At 34.9% G+C, this 27,501-nt stretch overlaps 1 protein-coding gene across 2 annotated transcripts in view; it reads right to left on the bottom strand.

Annotated features, from left to right (window-relative positions):
- SLC4A10 (solute carrier family 4 member 10) overlaps positions 1-27,501 on the bottom strand; it is a 226,922-nt gene that overhangs the window by 160,835 nt on the left and 38,586 nt on the right. For both annotated transcript variants that reach the window (XM_024122229.1, XM_024122230.1), the window contains exon 3: positions 5,354-5,500. In XM_024122229.1, the coding sequence (XP_023977997.1) occupies positions 5,354-5,500 (147 nt within the window). The remainder of the gene's footprint in view (positions 1-5,353; positions 5,501-27,501) is intronic.

The following is a 27,501-nucleotide window of genomic DNA, read 5'->3' as shown; positions in this document are numbered from 1 at the left end:
CCTATGTTTTCCTCTAAGAGTATTATAGTGTCTGGTCTTACATTTAGGTCTTTAATCCATTTTGAGTTTATTTTTCTATATGGTGTTAGGGAGTGTTCTAATTTCATTCTTTTACATGTAGCTGTCCAGTTTTCCCAGCACCACTTATTGAAGAGGCTGTCTTTTCTCCATTGTATATTCTTGCCCCCTTTATCAAAAATAAGGTGACCATATGTGTGTGGGTTTATCTCTGGGCTTTCTATCCTGTTCCATTGATCTATGTTTCTGTTTTGTGCCTACTGGCACAAAATCAACATACTGTCTTGATAACTGTAGCTTTATAGTATAGTCTGAAGTCAGGGAGCCTGATTCCTCCTGCTCCATTTTTCTTTCTCAAGATTGCTTTGGCTAATCAGGGTCTTCTGTGTTTCCAAACAAATTGTGAAATTTTTGTTCTAGTTCTGTGAAAAATGACATTGGTAGATTGATAGGGATTGTACTGAATCTGTAGATTGCTTTGGGTAGTATCGTCATTTTCACAATGGTCATTCTTCTAATCCAAGAACATGGTATATCTATCCATCTGTTTGTATCACCTTTAATTTCTTTCATCAGTCTTATAGTTTTCTGCATACAGGTCTTTTGCCTCCTTAGGTAGGTTTATTCCTAGGTATTTTATTATTTTTGTTGTAGTGGTAAATGGGAAATGTTTCCTTAATTTCTCTTTCAGAGTTTTTGTCGTTAGTGTATAAGAATGCAAGAGATTTCTGTGCATCAATTTTGTATCCTGCTACTTTACCAAATTCATTGATTAGCTCTAGCAGTTTTCTGGTGGCATCTTTAGGATTCTCAATGTATAGTATCGTGTCATCTGCAAAAGTGACAGCTTTACTTCTTCTTTTCTGACTTGGATTCCTTTTGTTTCTTTTTCTTCTCTGATTGTTGTGCCTAAAACTTCCAAAACTATGCTGAATAATCGTGGTGAGAGTGGCCAACCTTGTCTGGTTCCTGATCTTAGAGGAAATGGTTTCAGTTTTTCGCCATAGAGAACAATGTTGTCTGTGGGTTTGTCACATATGGCCTTTATTATGTTGAGGTAGGTTCCCTCTATGCCTGAAGAGTTTTTAGCATAAATGGGTGTTGAATTTTGTCAAAAGCGTTTTCTGCATCTATTGAGATTATCATATGAGATAATCTCATAATCATATGAGATTATCATATCATATTATCATATCATATCCTTCAATTTGTTAATAGTTCATCAGTGATACTGGCTTGTAGTTTTCTTTTTTTGTGACATCTTTGTCTGGTTTTGCTATTAGGGTGATGGTAGCTTCACAGAATGAGTTTGGGAGTGTTCCTTCCTCTGCTATATTTTGGAAGAGTTTGCGAAGGATAGGTTTTAGCTCTTCTCTAAATTTTTGATAGAATTTGCCTGTGAAGCCATCTGGTCCTGGGCTTTTGTTTGTTGGAAGATTTTTAATCAATCACAGTTTCAATTTCAGTGCTTGTGATTGGTCTGTTTATATTTTCTATTTCCTCCTGTTTCAGACTCAGAAGGTTGCACTTTTCTAATAATTTGTCCATTTCTTCCAGGTTGTCCATTTTATTGGTGTACAGTTGCCTATAGTAATCTCTCATGATCCTTTGTATTTCTGCAGTGTCAGTTGTTACTTCTCCTTTTTCATTTCTAATTCTGTTGATTTGAGTCTTCTCCCTTTTTTTCTTGATGAGTGTGGCTAATGGTTTATCAATTTTGTTTATCTTCTCAAAGACCCAGCTTTTAGTTTTATTGACCTTTGCTATTGTTTCCTTCATATTTTTTCATTTATTTCTGATCTGATCTTTACGATTTCTTTCCTTCTGCTAATTCTAGGTTTTTTTGTTGTTTTTTCTCTAACTGCTTTAGATGTACAGTTAGGTTGTTTATTGAGATGTTTCGTGTCTCTTGAGGTAGGATTGTATTGCTATAAACATCCCTCTTAAACTGCTTTTGCTGCATCCCATAGGTTTTGGGTCGTCGTGTTTTCATTGTCACTTGTTTCTAGGTTTTTTTTATTTCCTCTTTGATTTCTTCAGTGATCTCCTGGCTATTTAGTAGCATATTGTTTAGACTCCATGTGTTTGTATTTTTTACAGTTTTTTTCCTGTAATTGATACCCAGTCTCATAGCGTTGAGGTGGTCCACACTTTGAATAGCAAAGTTTCTAGAACACTGGATCTCAACCTTGGTTGCACATTTAAATCACCTGGGGTATTTTTTAAAAATACCTATGCTGGGGTACCACCCACAGAGATTCTGACTGGTGTGGGATGTGGCCATCAAAATGTTTTTAAATCTCCCAGGTGTAGCCAAGGTTGAGAACCACTGTTCTAGAAAAACTGACATAATGTATCCAGCTATGGAAAAAAGGAATAACATGACAGAGGCAGAGGGAACAAGCTTATTTTTGTTTGTTTACTAAATATTTCTAAGTTAATGTGAATGCCACTTATTTTCTCAAATATTAGAAGTATTTCAGAAACTCAAAGTAACCATTAAAGCTTATTCCAACAGATATTCCATTCCCAGAGTCTAAGAGGGAGTCTCTCCTAACTATAAACAGATGAAGCTGGAGTAAGAGAAATCTACCCAGTTGTCTCTTTGTTATACTCCCAGACTCCACTTCATGAAACAAAAAACCCTGAAAACATGGGGGACACTTTCACTCCTCCTCTTCTGCCCACTGACTCAGAGATGATCATCCTTCTATCATGCTGCAGGATACCCAGAGTACTTTTCTTTACACACTCCCATCAATCATTCTACCTCTGGCAGAAGTACATGGTATTTGGGGAAGTTTGATGCCCATAACTATACACAGCGATGGAGACAAAGAGCACACTAATGGCAGTGCCTCTCTAAGCCACCTTAGGATATAGCTGGACATACATAGTATGGATATATTTTGCCTTGGAAAAAGGTGAGTAAAAAGAAAAAAACTGGCAGCCTGTAAAAATACTATAAATCAACAGAAAGTCAAAATAATCTTGATGGCCCAAAAGAAGATCATACCTCTGAAAATTATCTACTTCAGAATCAAAAGAAAATGCCCAGAAATAGTGGGGATCATCAATAGACTAAAAACACAGACTCTATCAAGCAGGAAAAACAAATACTAATTAGGAAAGGACAGGAGGAAATGTAAAGAAAATCAGATGAGATAAGAAAGAAACTTAAGAAAACTAAAGATGCAACAGCAAAATCAAAACCCCTAATAATAGAAGTACTAAAATGCAGAACTGATACTGCAGATAATCAAATGAATAATGAGAGACTAACTTTAAGCTACAAAAAAAAGGACAACAAGCAGATATCATAAATCCAACATGCAGATATAATTCACAAAGAAGAGACCAAAGTAAGTAGAACAGAATCAGATAAGACAGGAAAATATTCTCTCAGTGGAAAAATATCAGTGTATGCAGACTGGAAATGCTTTTTAACATACTCACCATTAGGCCTATCTTAGCAAGTTTTCTTAAATAAAGGGACACAAAAAATTGTCTATAAGCATTCAAGCTTAAAAGACATAAACTTAAAAAATGAAAAAACAGAGAGACTACAAATTTCTCTTCAATACTTAGCAAAACCAGATATTAAATAAAGAAATGTCTATAGAGTATTAAAAGTAAAATTGTTCCCCCAAGCTTCATATGCTAACTTACCTTATATCTGAATACAACTGAATGGGGAAATGTGGGTTTGAGGCAGTTGGAAGGATAGATGATGAGAATAATCCAGTTGAGAAGAAGTCAACTAGATTATAAATTGTGTAAATTTCAAGGTGGGAGGGAATAGGAGATAAACATAATTGAAAAGAAAACTTCCTTATTGCATTATGAGGAAAAAAACAGTTGCAGATGTAGGCATATGTTTATGTTTGTATGTTTAACAGGAGGGGAGTTGAGTGAATTCTTTCCGGTGACATATTTTCCTTTTGAAGTAGAAAGCATCTGCTAGGTGACTGTGAAAAGGGGGGTGTTGGAGAATGGTGAAGAAGATTGAAAAACCTTCAATAGAATTGGGAGGAGGTGTTGAAGGTCCACTTGAGTAATGAATTTATTTATTTACTTTTTGGGTTTTTTTTTTTTTCTTTCTTGGCCACAACATGAGGCTTGAGGTAATGATATTAGTTCCCTGACAAGGGATCGAACCCGGCCCCGGGAGTGAAAGTGCCGAGTCCTAACCACTGGATCGCCAGGGAATGCCTACTTGAGTAATGAACTTAAATGGTTACAACCTGTCCTGTTGAATGACTATGTCCTGCAGAGCATGCCTACTTGGGAAGGCAGGGAGAAAGTAGGGACATGGAAGAACCTAACGTAAATCTGGTTTTTAAAATGGGGGTGAAGGTATGAATAAAACTAAAACAGGGAAATTAAGGTATTTAGAATATTAGCAAAAGTACTACTGAAATTACAGGCTATGAAATCAGAATAGGATCAGGAAATAAAGATAACATGGATAGAAAAAAAAGTAGAGAGGTCAAGTAGTTGAACAAGCAAGTAAGGAGTGAAGCTGTGGTCAGAGAGCAAAATGAATGAGTAAGTGAACAAGGTGCAGTGAAGGAGGTCATAGGACGTGGGAAGGTCAGGAAACTGAAAGTAAGGTTCTTAATTATGTCATGTACATAGGCTCTCACAGCACTCAGGAATTGTTAACAACTTCCATATCACTATACTTTGATATTCTATATATAGTTGACCCTTGAACAATGTGGGGATTAGGGGCACTGACCCTCCTCACAGTTGAAAATCCACGTATAATTTATAGTCAGTTGTATCCGGTTCCACATCCATGGATTCAACCAACCACAGATAATGTAGTGCTGTAGTATTTACTATTGAAAAAATTCATGTATAAGTAGACCCTCCCAGCTCAAACCTGTGTTGTTCAAGGGTCAATTGTATACTTTTAAAGGAAGAATATTCAAAACAGTAGAAAGTTCACATCCTAAGAGTGAAATTTGGAGAGCATCAACAATAGTGTAATTGGGAACTTAATAAAGGCATTTCCCCTTGGATTTTCAAACTACTTAGAGCAATGACTATTATTTGTACAAATTATCAAGAGTTAATACAACTAAGTTCTACTACTTAAGTGTATTTCCTCCATCACAAAACTAAGCCAGTCCTCACCTTCACAAAGCAGATGCACAAGAGAAAAATAAAGATTAAACATTCTCTCTCCCACTTCTCCCCAATCTGCCCAAATCTTTTATAAAGTTATAAACAACTTTATGAGTGAGGTATTACTGATAATTATGGATTGTACAAAAAAGTATAATATTACAATCATAAATTTAAGTAAAAAAAAGAGACAGATTCTTACCAAACGAAGGTGACTCCCTTCCATCCTCTAGTCCCGAATCTCTCTCTCTGTCTCTCTTTCTGTGTTTATGACCACGATGCCTGTGACGTCGATGGCTTTTTCTTCCTCCCAGGGGCACGTGAACTCCAATAAATAGTGTCCGATGACCTTCATCAGAAATAAATACACAAATTAAACTCTAAATTATTCTAAGGCACAGAAGATGAGTATTTACATGTTAATGGAAACCCAATCCAATTCAATCCAGGAAATAGTTTTTGAGTATTTATAATGTGATAAACTTGGGGCTTGGCACTGTACTTTGGTACACAGGTCTATCATAAACATCTACAATACTAATTATTTGGTTATACTATATTTTATAACCACCATTAATTTATTAGCTATCATAATAATCTCTCTGTGTCTATTCCCCATAGTTTATAATTATACTTTTTACATTAACATTTTTTTTGTTCTATTTTCTCCCTACACTCAACTAACTAGTTATCTCACCAGTTCCCTTCCCTTCACGGTTAACTCTGTGAAACAATCACTATCTCTAATAAAACAGATTTCACCAAGGTCCTAGTAATGCCAAATCCCGTGGGAGTTTTTTTCAGCTCTACTGTTTCTTTCTGTGGCACTTGATACCATTGACCATTCTTTTCTGTATGATTTAAATTTCTCTTGGTCCTCCTCCTCCTCCTTTTTTTTTTTCTTCTCATATTTGTTTCCTTTTCTGGCTTTTCTTCTATTTATTCATTCAAGATTGGGATCCCTAGGACTTGACACCAGATCTTTTTCTTAGACTGCAGACTTACATATCTATCCATCCACCTATTAGACATATTTACCTAAACATCCTTCCCACAGGCATGTCAAAGTCAACATGTCCATGGAACTCATCCTTTTCTTTGTCCCCCAAGTAACTATCATCTATCTCAGTAAATACATCGTCTATCCAGTCATCTCAAAGCACATCCAATTTGTCATTAGGTCCTCTTTTACGTCTCTTGAATCCATGCTTTCTTCAATATCCCTAGTGCTGCTGTCTTAATTTGGACCCTAATGTCTCATCAGGACTATCAGAACATTCTCCCTAGCATTATCTTTTCTAACTCCATTCTTGTCCCACTTAATCCATCCTGAATATTGATAGCTTTTTTTTTCCAAAATGCAAATCTGCCTACATTACTTTCCTGCTTTAAATTCATTCATTGCTCTCCGTTGCCTATAGGGTAAAGTTTTTTACTCTTTAAAGCCAAACAATATCTGACATCTGCCTATTTCTCCAGGCAGGCTTCTAAATCCACTCTGCCACACATACTATAAGCCAGTGTGTACCCTTTCACTCCTGAATTGCCAGGTGTTCTCAAGTCTCTCTTTTACTTAATGCTGCTCTTATTCTTCCAACTGTATGAAATATCTTTGTCTTTCCTGATTATCTAATGCATACCTAACTCACCTCCCAAGTCTCAGTTCAAGGATTATGCGATCTATGAAATTTTGCATACCTCCTCAGTCTAAATACAGATGACCATTTTCCTGCTTAGGATCCTCTAGTGCTTAATCATATATACCAAAGCACAATAACTCTTGATTGTAGTTGTTTGCTTACAAGTAGTTTTCTTATGAATCTTCCTTAGGGAAGGCCCATGTGTTAGTCATTTTGTATCTTTAGCACCTTGCACAGTGCCTGGCATACATCAGATGCCTAACAAATGTTTACTGAAATGAACAACGTATTGAGTGGTACTGTGCTGCATATCAGGGATACAAATATGAATAAGACATTATTTTATTCTTACAAATCAGCAGGTTTCAGCCTTTCCAACTTATGTAAAAAGTGGCATTCACAGTGTGATATATTGCTCTGGGTGTCCTCTAGACATACGTATTAGAATCAGCGAGAAGATGTGAACCCATCCCCCCAAACAGACATGCATTAATCTATATATTCGACAAAATTGCAAATTTCCAACATCATTATTTTAACAGAACTTGGACAATCTAAAATATATACAGAAAAACTTGAAAGAAAAATAACCAGCATTATTTACAATTGCCAAGATATGGAAGCAACATAACTGTCCATCAACAGATGAATGGCTAGAGATGTGATATATATATATATTCACAAACATAATATTTAGCAAAAAATATATAATTCCCTTTATAAAGATTTAAAAATAGAATAACTAAAATACATTGTTCAAGGATGCATGCACAGCATGCATACTCAATACAAAAGTCAGAATATTTGTTATTTCTGGCATAAAGAAGAATAGGCATTTTGACTGGGGAGAGGCACATGAGGAGCTTCTGGGGTGCTAAAAATGTTCTGTTTCATAATACAAGTTTTTGCTTTAAAAATGTTATTAAACTTTGTACATAAGCTTTCTGCACTTTTCTGGATGTATGCTTCATTTCACAATTTAAAAAATTTTTAAAGAAACCAAAGGAAAAGAGTTTTAAGACGGGTTCAGTTACCAGTTTATATGCTATAAAGGAGTCAAACAAGATTAATACTAAAAATTTGCCATTACAGTTATAAATTAATGTTTATCTGTAACTTTCTTGAGATCAGTTTCAGTGGATAGGGAAATGGATAAAAATTGAGGAAGTTTAGACAGCGACTATTTCCTAGAGCTAAACTTTAAAGATTGCAGAGGTTTCTAACAATTACTAATTAAGATAACCATTCCTGGACAGACAAAGGTAAGGAGCACCATGCACCAGGCTGGCAAGTCCAGAGGGTCTGGTTGGGAATAATGAATATTGCCTTTGTTTGTGGCATGTGAATCTGATGGGCAATTGCCAGAAGTAACATCCTAAGAAGTTGCCAAGTCAAGGTTAAAATAAACAATCTGAAACTATATCCAAATATATTCAGATAGGAAGAGGATGCCAAGACAACACAGCTGAACTCATGTCTTGAGAACATTAAATGCAAGGAAGACTAGCCTGAAGGAATTTCCTGAGGCAGAATCTTGCAGAGCTGGTTAAAAAGTAAAGACTCATTTGGGTAAATACCATGAGTATAATTGATGGATTATATGGTAAGTTTATGATTACCTTTGTTAGAAACTATCAGACTATCTTCCAAAGTGGCTGTACCATTTTGCATTCTGGGAGCAAAGAATGAGAGTTCCTGTTGTACCACATCCTTGCCAACATTTGGTGATGTCAATGTTTTGGATTTTAGCCATTCTAATAGATGTGTAATGGTACCTCATTGTTTTAATTTGTAATTTCCTAATGACATATGATGTTGAGCATCTTTTCATATGCTTATTTACCACCTGTATATCTTCTTTGCTGCGATGTCTGTTCAGATCTTTTCCTATTTTGTAATTGGATTATTTGTTTTCTTATTGTTCAATTTTAAGAGTTCTTTGTGTATTTTGGATAACAGCCCTTCATTAGGTATATTTTGCAAGAGTATTCTCCCAGTCTGTGGCTTATCTTTTCAATCCTATAACAGTGTCTTTCACAGAGCAGAAGTTTTAATTTTAAAGAAGTCCAATTTATCAATTTTTGTTTCATGGATTGTGCTGTATGACGCTGTATATAAAAAGTCATCACCAACCTCAAGGTCACCTAGATTTTCTCCTATGTTATCTTCTAGAAGTTGTATAATTTTGTTTTACATCTAGGTAAATGATTACTTTTCAGTTAATTTTTGTGAAAGGTGTAAGGTCTGTGTCTAGATCCTAATCTAAATACTAATTTCCTCACTAGGCATTTATCCCAGTGAGTTGAAAACTAATGTCCACACAAAAACCTGCACACAAATGTTTGTAGCAGCTTTATTCATAATTGTCAAAAAATGGGAAACAACCAAGATGTCCTCTAATAGGTGAATGAATAAACAAACTGTGGTACATCCACACAATGGAGTATTAATCAACAACAATGAAAAAAGACATGGAGGAATTAAATGCATATTGATAAGTGAAAGAAGTCAATGAAAAAGCTACATACTCTAAGATGTTAACCAGTATATGACATTCTGGAAAGGGCAGAACTATAGAGACAATTAAAAATATCAGAGATTCTAAGGGTTCAGGGAGTGGGGTTAGGGATGAATAGGTGGAGCACAGGGCATTTTAAGAGAAGTGACACTATGCTGTATGATACTGTAATGGTAGATATGAAATATTATACATTTGTCAAAACCCATAGATATACAAAACAAAGAGTAAATCCAAATGTCAACTATGGAGTTTAGTAATAATAATCTATTAATATTGTTTCATCAATGGTAACAAATGTACTACACTAATGCAAAATGTTTATAATAGGGAAACTACGTGCAGGGGAGAAAAGGAGCATATGGGAACTCTGTACTTTCTGTGCAATCTCCCCAAACCTAAAACTGCTCTAAAAAGTAAAGTCTTTTAATTTTTTAAAAAACTGTGTTTTCATCATCATATATTTTAGGAAAATTTGTAAATATAAGATACCTTCATGGTGGCGGGGGCACTTGTGTGTCTGTGAACATTTTTGGGAAACTAAGAGGAAACAGAGTTGGAGATATATTTAGGTTGGGTTTAAAGGAACATATTTATGTGATTCACAATCACTTCCATATATGAGTAAATTATTGTTAGCTATCCTGACTATCCTAAAGTAGAAATAGTTTCCAGTGGTCTAGTACCCACTGTGATAAAGTCACCTGACATTGTGACACAAATGTTCAGGGCTGAAGCGGTGTGACAATATGCAAAGGAATCACAATTTGCCTAGTATTGGAAATATGTGGACAGTGGAAAAGAAGCAAGGTTTCAATTGCATAGGGCCAGAGTAAGTCTTTGGAAAATTCTTCCAAATCTTTCAGGTAATATATGCAAGAAGCTTGATAGAAGTTTCAAATTTTAAGACAACTCTGAAAATTTTCATGAAATTGTAAATAAGTTGTAAAGATGAAAAAAACGTTTCTAGACTATCATTAATTTTTAAAAAATTTAATTAATCATGATAAAGACAGAATTAATTTTCCATATTCTCAACAGAAAATAATATTTTAAAATCCTTGACATTAAAGGTCAATAATGTAGGGGGAAAATATTACAGAGGTATGTCAGGAAGTTATATTACAGAGGTATGTCAGGAAGTTATTTAAAATATTATGCTGCTTCTCCAAATGTTATGATTTTGTGCTATTTATCAGTTTCCAAATAAGTATTTGTTTTGATTTTTCTCATTATAAATATTCACCTTTGTACATAATTTGAATTCAAATTTTGAATTCTTTCTCCTAGAGAACCCTCAAAATTGCATAAGCTTCAGGCCCCACAAAGCCTAAATCTGTCCCTAATATGACCTATGTGTGGGCAGCTCCCAATTTTCTATCTCCAGCTCAAACCTCTTTCCCAAACTCCGAACTGGCATACCCATCTGCTTACCTGACACCTCCACTGCATGTCTAAAAGACATCTCAAAATCAACAAGTTCAGGACTAAACTCCTAATCTTCCCAAGCCCAACCCCCACCAATAAACTGCTCCCTCCCAATCTTGTCCATCTCAGTTGATGATAAAACATTTTTCTAGTTGCTCAGAACAAAAGCCTTGGAATCACTTTAGACTTCTCTTTTTCTCTTAAGCCTACAACCAATCCATCAGAAACTTTGTTGGAACAACTTTCAAAATATATCCAAAATTTGTCTGCTTATTATTTCATTCACTTCACCGTTCTGGTCAGGGCCATATGACACCCAGCCTGAATTACCGCATTAGCCTCCAGACAGGTCTTCTTGAGTCTACTTTAGCCCCTACAATCTGTCCTAAACACAGCAGCCAGTGTGGTCCTCTGAAAAGACAAGTCAGATTATGTCATTCCTCAGCTAAACCTTCTAATGTTACCCTATTTCACTCAAAGAAAAGGCCAAGTTTCCCTAATACTCTATGAGGTCCTCTGCGATCTGCATGTCTCATTCCTGTCATCTCTTCCATCTCCTCTCCTGCTGGTCTCCCCATCACTCCACTTCACTCTAGCCATACTGGCTTCCTTGGCATTCCCACTACCACCCAGGAACTTTCCATAATAAGTTTTTTACTTATTATGCTTAGTGTTTAATTTCTAGCTTCTCCCAAAAGTTTTTAAATTTCAGAACAGCAGCGATTTTTAACTTGTTCACTGATGTATCCCAAGTATCTAGAACAGTGCTTGATAGTTCTTGGTGCTTAATAAATTTTTATTGCACATATAAATCTTCACACAGAGATGATACTTTAAGTAAAATACATAGACAATAGATGTAATGATGCATTATGCTACTAAATACACTGAGAGACTTAAGAATGGAAACAAAGCTAATGGCCACAAATTTCATAGCAACAATACTGAAATTGCCACAATTTAGGGCTATGAAACTACAGAGAAAATATTTTCATGTTTCTATATGGGTAGAGACTTACAAAGCAAAGAAAACTGGAACCTGGGTTAAAGGACAAGCTTTGGAAGTTAAAGGTTGACTGAATAGATAGAGACCTTCAAAGAGACATAGAAACTTATCACCCAGATTTATACCTTTACATTTCAAAAGATAATAAAGCCCCAGAGCTACCGGTTTGTATTCCAAAGGGTTTAACTGGGGACCTTCCCCTTGTCTTCCCTGCTATTTGTTTACATAAGGGAGAAAAGATTTCCCTGCCTCTCAAGGTGGAAAGGAGACAGCTATATAGCAGTTCCTATATAAATTCCCAGATTCATAATTTTGGGGCTTCCTTCCTGTGCATATAACCTCCTAGTTCTCATCACATTACCCTGAAGGGGAAGAATGGGGCATGGAGAAGCAATGTGGTTATTGCTGTAAGAAATAATAACAGTTCTCCTTTGATCCAGAAACCTCATCCTTGCTTTTAGGACAAATTAAATAAATATATGTATTAAAAATTTATCAATATGTTTAGGAGATTTCCTACAAAGATTATATGAGATAATATAACTTGTATAAACTATTGAACATGGCGCTTGTCACATGATAGACACTCGCGCTTGTGTTAGTTCCTTTCCCCCTTCATGCTGCTCCCCTTCAGAGGCTTAAAGAAGAATGAAGGCAAAATAAAATTTCCTGTCCTATTTCATTGTCTTCCTGCTTTTCTATACATTGCCAACTTTTCTAAGCCCAACTATAATAACCATGGCCTAAGGAATTAGAGAATCACCTTAGATCCTGTGGAAAACAGTATACAAATAACATTTCCAGGTTAAGGTTATCATAAAATTTACCTACAATATTATATCCAAAATTTAATAGACGCCACTTAAGAACATAAAGAATTCAAGAAACGATAAATGTCATGGTTCTGAAATGAATTGACAATTATTAAACCTAACTGGAATTATTTTTCAAGATTATATAGGGAACAACTTTTATTTTATAGTAAATAAAGACCAAAAATTTAGTTTAAAGAAGGAATCTTTTCAAATGAGCATTTCTTAAATTAGTCCAAGTGATCAACAAGAATTAACTTTATATCATATTTTTTAAAACCCCAAATTAATAAAAATACAGATAATTTAGATATGAACATATTTTGAATAAGTGAGAATGGAACAATGTGCTGTTAAGAGAAAAGATTTTTTTGAAATAAGCACGGAACCCTATAATTTATTCAGAATTTACCTGTATGTCAGTTGAGGGAAAATACAGTTTCCCCATTAGAAAAACAAAGCGTTCATTAAAGGTAATACTGCTTTCTGAACACAAATCTTGGTAACAAATCCTGGATTTTTTGACACAAATTGTGTGGAACTATCTTGTCGAGTAGGTCCAGAATTATTGTAAATATTTTTATTGTATAAGAAATACCAGGGCTTCCCTGGTGGCGCAGTGGTTGAGAGTCCGCCTGCCGATGCAGGGGACACAGGTTCGTGCCCCAGTCCGGGAAGATCCCACATGCCGCAGAGCGGCTGGGCCCGTGAGCCATGGCCGCTGAGCCTGCGTGTCCGGAGCCTGTGCTCCACAACGGGAGAGGCCACAACAGTGAGAGGCCCGCGAATGGCAAAAAAATAATAATAATAATAACAGTACTGAAACAACACTTTATGTAGCTGTGGTCATAGTATACTGTTTATAAAATGCAGTGAGGAAAGAGATGCATTTGGGGATGGAAAGCAATCTTACTATGATTAATAATAATAGTAATTAACTACTCTCCTTTATTTAGCTGGCAGGGAAGGGGTCAAGCTATCTACTCTTGAAGAGAACTGTGTGTTTCTTCTGTGAAATGAATATACACAGCTGATGCATAATTACTGAGTCGCTACAGCCATTTATTTAGACGTGTCAATCATGGGAAAAGGTCAAGTACATTAAGCCAAATAAGTATGTGATCTTTAATTCCATGGAGACACTAACAGAGTCAGAAAACACAACAAGGCATCATTTATCATAACATATCAAAGAACTCTAAGTCCAAGAGAAATTCTCTGCTGAGGGACAGCAATGGAGAGAAAGAAAAGAGACCTAGAGGGTGTAAGTGAACGTATGTGTGCATTGCAAAGAGATACTATTAGGCTACTTACTGCACTGTTGTTTCTTGTGTTATTTTGCTGAAAGAATAAAAAAGTCACACCAATGCAGTCATAGTCACCTGACCCTAGGGCCGTATTTTTAATTATTACAAAACAAAGGGCCACATGACTGTGACTATTCTATACAGAAAATAAAAGTCTTAAAAGTACTAAAGTTGTTCATCAAAGGAACCACAGTTCTGAGATTTACTAGTTTAGAAGATACTGTGGCATATTTTTAAAAATACTATTTCTTATAAGTTTATAACACTATCTTGAGCAAAACATAGTAACTAAATTACTGTGTATCTTGCAATAGCGGTGTTATTTTTCATCTTAGAGCACAATAAGCCTCAACATTTCTTGATTAAATGAATGATTCGTAATAATATATATCGTCTAAGAAAAAAAAGAAAAGACAGGAGAATTCCCCATTTTTATAGGGTGTAAGACAGGTCGATGTTGGATGTTTACAGCGCTCAAAGGGAGGCTAATACAAATTAGTCAAGAAACAGGATAATAAGAAATGCTTATAGGATATGATCCCTGCACTTAAAATAAGAGAGCCATTCAATTGCTTAAAAATCAAGTTCAACAAAGAAAACAGCACAAAATGATACAAATAAGGAGCAGAAAACAATAACAATCTGCATTAAAGCTAATGTTCTTGTGTTGTATCAGGCATTAAACGCTGTAGGAGTTCATAAATAGAGTGAAATCAAAGATAACCTGGGCAATTAAGGAAGGTTTCAGGGAGAAGGACTTGAGTTGGGTCTTAAACAAAATAGGTTTTGGATTAGCAGAGGAGTGGGAAATCTAGAAAAAGAAGATAATGTGCACAAAAACAGAAGAACAATTTTGGGTGATAATCTGAGGTGCATGTTGAGCAGGGGAAAAATAAGGTGAGATACAGCATCTATTTTTATAATCACAAAAGCTTGCAATTTCACTATTATTTTAAAACATTTATGTTTTGTTGTTTTTACAAGGGAGAAGGAGAAAAGACATCAACATATGTTCTGGGATACTTTTAAAAAATGAATGCTAAAGACAACGTGGTACTCCCCATCTCCTCAACCTCATTTTAATTAAATTATGATTTCTGAACAGCCCTGCCACTTTGCTTCAAGGAAATAGGTAGAAAATAAGCAAAAATTTAAAACTGTAAAATTTTCCAGATTTAGTTTTGCCTTGTATTAATCTGAAAGACACATATAGAAAGTGGCTCATTCTGGGAACTGTGGTAATTAAGGACAGAAGGGTTGCTTGGAAAAGCTGAAGACTTGTTGAGGAGAAGAACAGATTTCCATGAAGGCAGTTGATGGAATTCAACTGTGAAACTGAAGGAATGAAACAATTAAAACATCTGAAAGCAAAGATGGAAAATACTTGGCATTTCTGCATAGATGTTTACAAATAATAAATAGTGTTGCAGTTTTTTTAACGGCCACAATATTTTAGCAGCTTCTCCCATCAAATGGTAGAATCTATTCTTCTAACCCTTGAACCCCGGCTTGGTCTTTGGTACATTAGCACATGTGATACAAAGACTTAGAGCTTGTGACCTGGTTCTTCCTTCTACTGCTTCTCGGGACTTTCGTGCCACCATGTAATCAGACGTATCAAATCTATCTAATTTTATCACATACAATTGCCAGTATACATTCTCTTAGCACCTTACATTTCCTTATCAAATTGTTCAAAATTTTGATTAAATAGCTAATTGTATAATCAGGTAATAATGCCTATGATAGGCTGTATAGGCAGTAATATGGTCTGTCTAATCATGTTTACATTCCCAGTACCTGGCATATTAAAAGCTCAATAAGTGTTGAATAAATAAATGAATGACAAAAAATCCAAACTCTTTTTTACTCATTTTATGCTGGAGTAGGCTGGAAAATTCAAAAACTGGCTCAGAGAAGGAGAGAGAACTTTGAGGAAGATAGGATTTGTACTGGCAAGTGAAAAATAGACAGCATGCCTTGTGAAGGGAGGCACAGGCACACAGAGGGTCCAGAGATATATGTACCTTGTTTTTATCGGGAAGTAAACAGAATTTTTATTTCCTTAAACATCCATTGTTTAATGAATGCTTTATTCATTAAATGCTTTATTCATTGCTCATGAATAAACATGCATTTATACTGCTATAGAAACAAAGTTTCTTATTTTTTTCACATTTTACAGGAAATTTTAGATGAAGACAATGACTTTACCTGACAGCAGTGGTGTGCTGGAACTGGTTTACACCAGTTCGCCAGAGCTAGTTGTGCACATCTCTTCCTAACTCTGTGTACAGTGAAAACACTTCAGCGATGTGAAAGCAGCCATGAAAATTGGCAAATGCTACAAATTAAGGCTATGGAGGCAGCAGGGAGGAGAGAGGGAAGGAGGGTTATCAGAGCACCACTGCCTGGTACCTGGTGGGTACATAAAGATGGAACTTCCTATTTTTTTAAGTTGTTGACAATTTTATATACCCATAAGTAATCTGATCAATTTACCTTAATAAGGCTGACTTCACTTTCTAGAAAGATCCACTTGTGCAGTTCTGTAATTACGTGGATATTAAGTAAGCACCCACTTCTGAGTAAAGAGGATAAAATAATTATTTGAGGCAATGCAAAACCACAGAGCTAAGATGATGTTGAAAAGTGAAATTAAGGGGCATCCATTTTCATCCTCTCATTTACATAGAATCCTAAGAGCCTCTTAGGAAGAAGGGAAGCTGAACCCAAATCCCTTTGCTTTGAGATTTAAAATCATTAAAACATTGCTGAAGGAGTATAGTGCCCTAAATGAAGACAAGCAGGAATGGATAACAGCCCCCCACTTCCACTCCCCATTAAGAAGAAACACCATTGATGGGAGAAGGGTCTGGACCCTTTTCCAAACTCAACAGCAGCCACTAGATTACTGTGTGTGTCTGTGTGTGTGGGTGTGTCTGTCTGATTTTAATGGCCCATTATGTGACTTATGCTAAAGGCCTTTCTGACAAAGTCACTTTGGTGCTAAGGAGCTTACTCTGAGTGGGGAAAGGAGATGCATGTGTGCCCTTACATAAGGGAAATAAAAAACTTGAAGTATAACACTTAAGGCTCAAGGCAGGTTTGGGTATGTATGTATGTGGAGGAGGAGGTTGTGTAGCTGACTGGATAAACATGTACAGATAAACCAGGAAGGATCAACAGCTTTAATGGACAGGGCCTTGCACCAAATGATAGTGGGTAATCACAAACTCCAGTGCAACTTGTATCATCCCAACTCCCTGGATGCCACCAGACTTCTAATTGGTGGTAGCAGATACTGAGACTAATAGGCTGAGCTCTCCAGGGTTAAACACTTGTTGAAATCAACCATGAGGGGCATATTTAGTTTGTAAGTTCCATATTTTTGTCTCTTTTTTTTTCACTGCAGTATTACTAGTACCTGGAGTAGTGTCTGACAATAATAGGCATTAAATAGAGTTGGAGGAATGAATGAATTAATGAATCTGAAGTCTCGTTAATTCTCACTGAGGGTGGCAACAGGTTTGAGATATTAAGGACTGATTAAACCATTTAGTCTAAGTAACCCTATGGAACCTTGGAAGGAGAACCCCAGCAGAAATGCCATACTTTCAGAATATCCAGGCAGGTGGTTCCTCTGGGTTATTATATTGTCAATGTTAACCAAATATGACCTAACTTTGTATCTCAAGATGATAAAGCCAGACATACCCTATCCATTAAAAAATTTATATCTGGTGATATTTTTTGCCACACCTACTCTACTTCAAATTTCTTTCTTCCTCAAGAAAGGTAAAGAATAAGTTTCTGTTCTTTTCAAGAGGCATGAATCATTAATAGGATATTTTTAAAAACATTTATACAGAGCGAGCAGTCCTTTTTAAATTCAAAACTAATGAACTTTTCTTGTCAGATAACTGAAAAACTTAAAGGTATTTAAATATTAAGCAAAGTTAACAAGAATTTTAAAGCATACTCTAGAAGTTCACTTAAGGATCACAGAATTTAGAGATGGAAAATTCTTCAGAGAGCACTTGATTGAGACCTCTCATTTTCACATGTGAAATAAACAGTAGTTGAAGAAGTTATCCCAATATTTCTAAAACTAAACATTTCTAAGTAGTCGTAGCCAATAGGGAAATTTTAACAACTTAGTTTATTTTCCTCATACAAAACTCTACTATTTCTGTATAACATAAAATGATGGTATATTTCATCTTCCATATAACCATCTTTCAAATACTCAAGTTAGCAGTCATGTCCTTTCTACATATTCCCTTAGCATTTTCCTCAACTAATATTTGTATAGGATGACCTCTACTTTAGTCATATTCATCTTCTTCAGTGTGTCTACTTTAGGTTTATTTATTGTGTGAAAGTCCGCAAGACACATATGGAACATTTTGGACACATCCATATGGACTCCTACAGCACTTACAGGTGGAAATAACGTTCCAGGAAGTGAATCATCCAGAGAGAGAATGAAGAATACGAGGAAAAAAAAATCAAGGATAGATATAGGGAGAAACCAACAGTTAAAAGATAGATGAGAATTGTCAAAGGTTTGAAGAAATAGATGGAACTTCTCATATTATGTCAATGGGAATATAAAACATAGATCAAAATTTTTAACTCTATAACTTTTTGACCCAGCAATCCACCTGAGAATTGTATCAGTAAAGTGCACAAGAATACATATACGATAATTCATAGCAGCTTTGTTTAAAAGAGATAAATGAGAAATAAAATGTCCATTGATAAGGGATTGGTTAAATAAAGCATGGTACAATCGTGCAATGAAATACTAAGCATAATTAAAATGGACAATATCAATATTAACATGGAATGATGTTGATTTTTTTAATGAAAAGAGAGTAGTGGGCTTCCCTGGTGGCGCAGTGGTTGCGCGTCCGCCTGCCGATGCAGGGGAACCGGGTTCGCGCCAGAGGCCACAGCAGTGAGAGGCCCGCGTACCGCAAAAAAAAAAAAAAAAAAAAAAAAAAAGAGAGTAGTTGAAAAGATTACAAATTGTACCATAATTTTACTTATATGTAATTTAGTTATAATTACATCTGTTTATGATATATAATTAAATTATATTCTTTTATAATATTAATTCTGTAATTCTGTTCAGAAATATTAATTTTATTTCTTCTAAACAGTAGGTTTTGGGGGTTGTTTTGTTTGCCTTCTTTATACTTTATACTTTTTTATATTTCTTGGCTTTTTCTAACTCGAAATAATTTTTTGTTTTAAAATAGTTTTAAAACAATAAAACGATTTTAATTTTGGGAAAAAAACATAGAAATGTCAGGCAGAGTAAGAGGGGCCAGTGGATAAAATAGAAAAAAATATCAAGGAAGACTACCTGAGAAGAGAAGCCAAGGGAGGGGTATGAGAAAAGAGAAGGAAATTCTAAAAACAAAGGTATAGTCAAAAGTTTTAAAAGCAACTGAGACTTCAAAAGGGCTGACAACAGGCGATCACTATACTTGGCAATTAAGAGCACTTTTTAAATAGAATGCATATTAATAAACCTTAAGAGAATATTAAAGTGAGATAGCATGAGAGAAATAGTATTTCAACTTAGTAAACATGACTTTCATTTTCATGATCAGTACTGTTAAATGCATTGGTGTTGCAGACACTATACTTTTGTATTAATCACTGTGATATCATAAAATGCTTTCCTGCCACATTGTCATCTAATTACAAAGCAGCAATTTATCATTACATGAAAAAAACTGAGTTATGCAAAGGAAAAAATAGGTACAATTGTAAATAATTTAGCCAGATATTAGAAATCCTTTTTCTAATAAGACTGTAATACTTTTCTCACAGATGCTCCAAAGGTAATTTAGAAGCAGTTTTGAAAGTAGTCAATAAAGAATATTGATAGTCAAGATATGGAAGCAATCTAAATGTCTGTCAACAGATGAATGGATTAAGAACACATGGTGTGTATATATATATGTATATACATATATATAATGTATAACATATATAATGAAATATTACTCAGCCATAAAAAAGAATGAAGTTCTGCCATCTGTAGCAAAATGGATGGCTGAAACTAGCGAGCATTTTGCTTAATGAAATAAGTGAGAGAAAGACAAACACTCTATGTTATCACTTATGTGTGGAATCTAAAAAATAAAACAAATGAATATATATAACAAAACAGAAACAGACTCTCAGGTATAGAGGACAAACTAGTGGTTACCAGCAGGGAGAGGGAAGAGGGGAGGGGCAAGATAGGGGTACAGGGTTAAGAGATACAAACACTATGTATAAAATAGATAAACAACAAGGATACATTGTACAGCCCAGGGAAATATAGCCACTATTTTGTGATAACATTAAATGGAGTATAATCTATAAAAATATTGAGTCAATATGTTTTATACACCTGAAACTAATACTGTAAACCAACCATACTTCAATAAAAAAAGGATATTCATAATGTTCCTTCTGCAGAGACAAGACAAAAGCTTAGTTGACCAGCAGAAAATTAAAATTTTACTTTCTTTTAATCATGATTTCAATCATTTTGGTTTTCTATATTATCTTCCCACCTGAAGCTCTCATTAGGGGTAGAAATGATAGAGAAAGAAAGGAAAAAGAATTAGATTTTTTCATTGTGCTTTCAGCAGTTCTGACAAATTAAGAGCAGTAGGGATGACTAGGCAGCCAGGAAAGAGGGAGGATAGATTGGGGTAGTGAACAATGTCACCGGGAGAAAATATAAAAGAGAGCATGCCAAAAAAGTAACCTCAGAATACCGGTACACCAAATCGACTTAATTATATTAAGGTTCCAGTGATGCTACTACTGATAAAATTATGTGTGTGTAATCCAGAAAATCAAGAATATCACCTCTTTCAACTACTATTTAAAACTTGTTCAGTATTATCAGTATTTATCTCAATTGATATTTAAATGTAAACATTTATGTGGCGTGTGGCCAACTGTTATTTTTTCCCAAGGAGGTCTAGAACTCAAGTGCCCTATTGACAGCACCAGTATGTAAACCACTTTGGAGAATAAAGAATATAAAACAAATTTTGTTCAGTGCTTATATACCATTAGCACTTAATTAATATTGGTGAATGATGATGACTTCACAAGAAAAGCTCTAGTTGACTGGTAGCCCACCCCTGCTTCTATTGTGAGGAGATAACCTGTGGAGGCTATGATCACATGCAGCCGAGGAGCTTTAAAGTAGGATAGCTCTAGGGGAAAGATTAGCAGCTAAAATAGAGACTTAAGAATTTAATCAAGAAGTAGACTAAGTTGATCTCCTTCACAATGTCACCTTCATATTATGATTCCCATACTATTAAACTGTATAACTAAATAATGAACGCACTTAAGTCTCAGACGTCTGGAAAACTCAAAACAAAAGTATAGTGTTAATATAAACCTACAGAGTACATATTAAGAAGCTTTGGCCATTTGTGGTTTGTCTTCAAAGTATTAAATATTTTTGAAGAAAAATATAGAAGGATTAAAGGAATAAATTCTTTGCTGTAAAATACCCTCCTTTAATATTTATAGGATTATATTTAATGTAATGAAAAGGAATTTCTTTTCATCTAATATATCTCTAAAATAGCAATTGATTGAAAATGTTACATATACACACACAAATAAACAGTTCTCCTTATTCACAAAGGATATGTCTTAGGTCACATTCCATAGCAAATACCTCAAATACTGTACTGTGCCTTTGATAGGTAGAGAGTAGTAGTAAATAGAGCCAGATTTATAAGGAACGATGAGGAAGATTAAGAATATGGGCTCTTATTCTAAAATCATCTGCCTAAAAACAGACATCCTAAACTAGGGATGGAAAATATATAATGAGGACCCCTAAATTAAGAAACCATACATTGCAGGATTTCTTAGCCACATATACACATTAGAATATTTGTTACTATACTCATGCAAACACATGTCTATAACTACTTGCAAATGGTCTAATAAACCAAATTTAGAATACTTTAGATCTTTCAAATTTACAATACACTCTAAAAGCAGACTGTAAATAACTAGCAAGTTACCACTCACTTTAAATAGACAAAATATCATGAATAAATTTATATATCAAAATAAATTGATGTGGGTCACATACAAAAATCATGTGAAACAATTAATATGAAGAAACATGGAACATGATATATAGCTCACCTGAGAGTTAATTTTAGGAATAAAAGTAATTCCATTATTACAGACTGTTAAAAAACATTCTCTTATTTGGTTCTTATTTTTAGGATACCCTGGAGAAAAATAGAACAATTCATTATGAAATGTGCATAGGTGGCAAAGATAGTCAATTAGGGAATAAAACTTACTACTGGCTATTTTTTTCTGGAATCTTCAGTATTAGTCTATCTGCCTAATTCCCATCCTCAAATATCCAAAGTGTTTGGCAGGCAGCATGTACAATTTTAAATGGATCACTAATTATTACCAATGGACCAAATACCACTTAGAATTGCCGTATCAAGTGACATTGAGCCTGTATCGACAATACTAAATTGCACAAAAGTTAACAACCCATTATAGCAGGAAAAACAGTTCTTTCTTTTTCAAATAAAAGACATTTGGAACATGGAAACAATAAGATTATTCATTCTGTGGTGTAGCAGAGACACGAATTTAAAATAAGAGAACATGAGGTTATTATTAAAACTAGTCTCCAGTGGGACAGGCCTTTCCTTTTGTGGAAATGAATCTGTCTAATGGGAATTTACTAACTATAAAATAAAATTTTATAAAATTTACTAACTATAAAATATTTCAAATTTTTGCAAAATTATTTGGAAAACTATTGTAATAGGGTACTAATTATCGAATTCATTATTGCTTCATAGGATAGTCTCAACTTTTTAAAAATAGTCATGATTAAGTGAGTAAATATGCCCCAGTCTTCCAGTTAATAAACATCTTGCCCCATTCAGTCACCTAAAAACAATGCTCCACATTATGTTTACTTCTATAACATATTTGTTAAAAGCCCAGACCCTTGTGGGTTTGAATCCTTACACTTGCTAGTCATGGCCTGAGCAAGTCAATATTTTGTGCTTTAGTTTCCTTATCTGTAAGATGGAGATGATAATAGAACTTACCTCACTGAGTAACTTCAAAAATTAATTCATTCTCCATTATTTGACCTACCTCATGCAAATGTTTAAACTTCATCTCTAGTCACTCTTTACCCCCATGCACACAATCCCAATGTGTTAGCCACACCATATTTGCCATTCCCAGAATATAATGGATCCTTCCTTCTTTGCCTTCAGAACTCTCATTCATCCTTCTAAGCCCATCTCTGTCTCTGTGAAGCCAACTTTTGTTTCTCTCAGCAGAATTCATTTTTCCTTCTAATGGCAATTTTTGGAGATAAAAGATCAGAAAGAAAAATATCTAAGCCTAATTTTTGGTTTTTTCTTTATTTTTTCAAATTATTTTCTACTTTGGTTTCAAAATAGTGCATCATAATTATAGGATCAGCACTTATTATCTTCTGTATTTTAGTGAAAAACACTTTTGACATTACAATAATTATGATCAGAAAAGCATTTTAGTAATCTTAAGAGCTCAGGAATGCATTGGGTGAAATGAAGAAAGTGGGAGGGTATTATCATTAATAAAATTATGTTATATGATAGCTTTGTGCTAGGTATTTTACTTACAGTATCTCTGGACTTTAGGTCCATGATATATTAAGTGGTCCCCAAAAGAAATAAACTAGTAAACCAAAATTTTTTATCTCAAATAAAATGAGCAAAAATATCAAGACAGAGGTATAATTTTCTCTATTAAATTCCTGACTTAAAAGTATTTTACTCTCTGCTAAAAGCAATACAGAATAAAGACAATGTCTTTTTAATTTAATTCATAGCCAAGATTTAAATATTAGTTTAACTTTTCCATTAAAGTTTTAAATTTATTAATTCCTGAATATCAGATTAAAATGTAACTAGATTTATTTATCTTAGTACAGTGCAACATAATTAGAAACTCCTGTATTTACATGTTAAATATTTGAAAGCTAATTCAATATTTGATGAGTGTTAATTATGCACCTCATTACAGTATATAAACTTAACTTCTTACATGATTAGTGATATATTATTGAATTATATATAAATGAGATTCAATGCAACACATTTTTTAGTACCTATCTAGTTTAAGAAAAACTGCTGGACCGATACCATGGTAGAATGCAAATATGTATAAGACAAAGATTTGTCCCTCAACAAGCTTATAATCAAATAAGAATGATAAGAAATATATACATAATAATAATATAAGAAATGATGTAAATTCAGAAAGAGAGATCTGGAGGAGGAAGATAATTATTCTGCCAGGAGGGATCAGGTAACGCTAATGGATGGGCAGAATGGACATTCTATTCTTTGTGGAGAAGATGAGAAGGCACCAATTTGGTATGGAGCAACAAAAAGGTTTTGAACACAAAATTTTTAATAATATTCTTGAGGTTTTACTGCATCTTCCATGTTCTCAGACTGTAGAAAAATAGCAGGCATTATTTTAGAAATATGTGCTAAAAGCATGAAAAACAAACAGTCTCTCTCTCACTAAAGAAGTTCTTTATTTATCAGTGATTTGGGGGAAAATTTAACCTGTAAGGAGTAATGCAAGCTGTAACAAGTGTAAAATTAGACAACAAAGGAATATGAAGGATAAAATTGCAGGCATTCTACACCATATACAGAAATTAACTCAAAATGGGTCAAAGACCTAAATGTAAGACCCAAAACTATAAATTAGAAGGAAATATAGGGAAAAGCTTTATGACATTGGATTTGGCAAGGATTTCCTGGAAATAACACCAAAAGCTTAGGCAACAAAAGTAAAACTAGACAAATTGGACTATATCAAAAAATTAAAATTTTCTGCATATCAAAGAACATAGTCAACAGAGCAAAAAGGCAACCTACAGAATGGGAGAAAATATTTGCAAATCATATATACCTGATAAGTAGTTAATATCTAGAATACATAAAGAACTCCTACAACTGAATAACACATTAAAAAATCCAGATAAACAATGCACAAAGGACTTGAATAGACATTTCTCCAAAGATGATACACAAATGGCCAAAATGCATATGAGAAAATGTTCAATATCGCTAATTATTAGGAAAATACAAATTAAAACCTGACACCCGTTAGGATGGCTACTATCAAGAAAACCTGGAAAACTGCAAGTGTTAGTGAGGATGTGAAAAAATTGGAACCCTTGCGCGGTGTTGGTAGCAATGTAAAATTGTGCATCTTCTATGAAAAACAGTATGGCAGGGCTTCCCTGGTGGCTCAGTGGTTGAGAGTCCGCCTGCCGATGCAGGGAACACGGGTTTGTGTCCCGGTCTGGGAAGATCCCACATGCCACGGAGCGGCTGGGCCCGTGAGCCATGGCCGCTGAGCCTGTGCGTCCGGAGCCTGTGCTCTGCAACGGGAGAAGCCACAATAGTGATAGGCCCGCGTACCACAAAAAAAAAAAACAAAAAAAGAAACAGTATGGCAGTTTCTCTAAAAATTAAAAATAGAATGACCCTATGATCCAGCAATCCCACTTATGGGTATATACTCAAAAGAATTGAAAGCAGGGTCTTGAAGCAATATTTGCACACTCATGCTCATAACAGCACTAGCCAAACAGCACAGCACTATTTCACAATAGCCAAAAGATGGAAGCAATTATGTCCATCGATAGATGAATGGATAAACAAAATGTAGTATATACATACAATGGATATCATTCAGCCTTAAAAAGGAAAGTAATTTCTAACACTACAGCATGGATACACCTTCATGACATTATGCTAAGTGAAATAAGTCAGTCACAAAAGGACAAACACTGCATGATTTCACTTCTGTGAGGTATCTAGCATAGTCAAATTGATAGAAACAGAAGGTAGAATGGTGTTTGCCAGGGGGAGAAGGAAATGGGGAGTTGTTGTTATAGAGTTTCAGTTTTCCAAGATGAAAAAGTTCTGACACTGCTTACACAACATTGTAAATATATTTAACACTATTGAACTGTACACTTAGAATTGGCTATGATGATAAATTTTATGTTATGAATTTTTTACCACAAAAGAATTTTAAAAATTTTTTTTTAAAAAGCAATCCAGTTGTTTGACAAAATTGCCTTGACTGGAAATCGATCCGTTCAGTCAAAATGGCTAAAATAATAGCATATCATCTTCAGCTATTGAATTTTCTTCTCTTTGTTATCATCTAATTATTAATAAGACATACTATTTTTAGCAACTTATTAATTTGCTCTTATGCCTGCAGAAAATATAACAATGGTCATGTCTGAAAAAATAAAATATTCATTAAATTTTTAAAAAGTTCAGGAATCCATTCTGAGAAAAGCTGGACACGGCTGAACAATGAAGAGAGAATGGAGGTGTTTAAGAATAACCGAACTCCCTAACTATCCCTGCCCCCCCACCCTTCCCCCTGGTAACCAAAAATTCGTTCCCTAAGTCTGTGAGTCTGTTTCTGTTTTGTAAATAAGTTCATTTGTATCATTTTTTTAGATTCCCCGCATATAAGTGATAAGGGAGTTTGGGATTGACATGCACACACTGCTATACTTAAAATGGATAATCAACAAGGACCTACTGTATAGCACAGGGAACTCTGCTCAATAAAAAAAAAAAAAAAAGAACTGAAGAGGCACTTGGTTATTTTTATTAGGCCCATGTGGAAACTGACCCTGCCTATCCATCCATCCACCCTGGAGTTTCAGGCTCAGTACATTGTTGCACACTCTATAATGTTATCCTTTAGTCAGATTCACTGAGAAGCAGACTCTGGAATGCATCTGTCTTATCAAGGCCTCTGCATACTTGCCACTTCATGTTCATTTGGTCAACACAATGAACCAAAATGATGCTCTGCAGAACACCCACTCAGTCCAAATCCCTTTGGAGTCTATTATAATACAGGGTAGGAGAGTTAACACAGCCGCGGAGCAAGACCATAAATGTATATTGTTGTACTTCCCAAGAGAATGTTTACTTCTGGTACACCTTCTTGGTCGTAATAGAAAAAAAATGCATTTGCCAAATCAACAGCTGCATACCATGTACCTGTGGTCATGTTAACCTGCTCTAAAAATATTCTACATCTGAAACAGTAGCTGCAATTGATGCTACCACTTGGCCGAGTTTGCAGTAGTCCACCACCATTGTCTAGGCTTTGACAAGTTTCTGTAGTGGCCAGACTGGGACATACTTTAGATCTTTAAAGATGGCACTAATCTCTGCTATTTCCTGTCATATGCAATACTGATTTTCATTTAATATCATCGCCAAAGCAAGTACTTTCAGAGCCTTCTCACCCACTACAATAGTTCTTAATCCCACAGGCTAAGAAACCAACGTGATGGTCCTGCCAATTACCAAGTAGGTCTATTGGCATGGTTCAGGGAACAGGAAAATGATCAATGAGTGGTTCAGATTCCTCAGGAAACAGACACTGAGACAGGAATTTGTGTTCAGGGAGTTTGTTGAAGAGAGCTATCAGCAGTAACACCTGTGAGGAAATGTGGGCTGCAGCATTTGGTAGAAGAAGTTGAATTATGGTA

The sequence above is a fragment of the Physeter macrocephalus genome, chromosome 2 (genome assembly GCF_002837175.3).
Source record: "Physeter macrocephalus isolate SW-GA chromosome 2, ASM283717v5, whole genome shotgun sequence".
Lineage (NCBI taxonomy): Eukaryota > Metazoa > Chordata > Mammalia > Artiodactyla > Physeteridae > Physeter > Physeter macrocephalus.
This window is presented reverse-complemented; position numbering and strand designations above follow the sequence as displayed.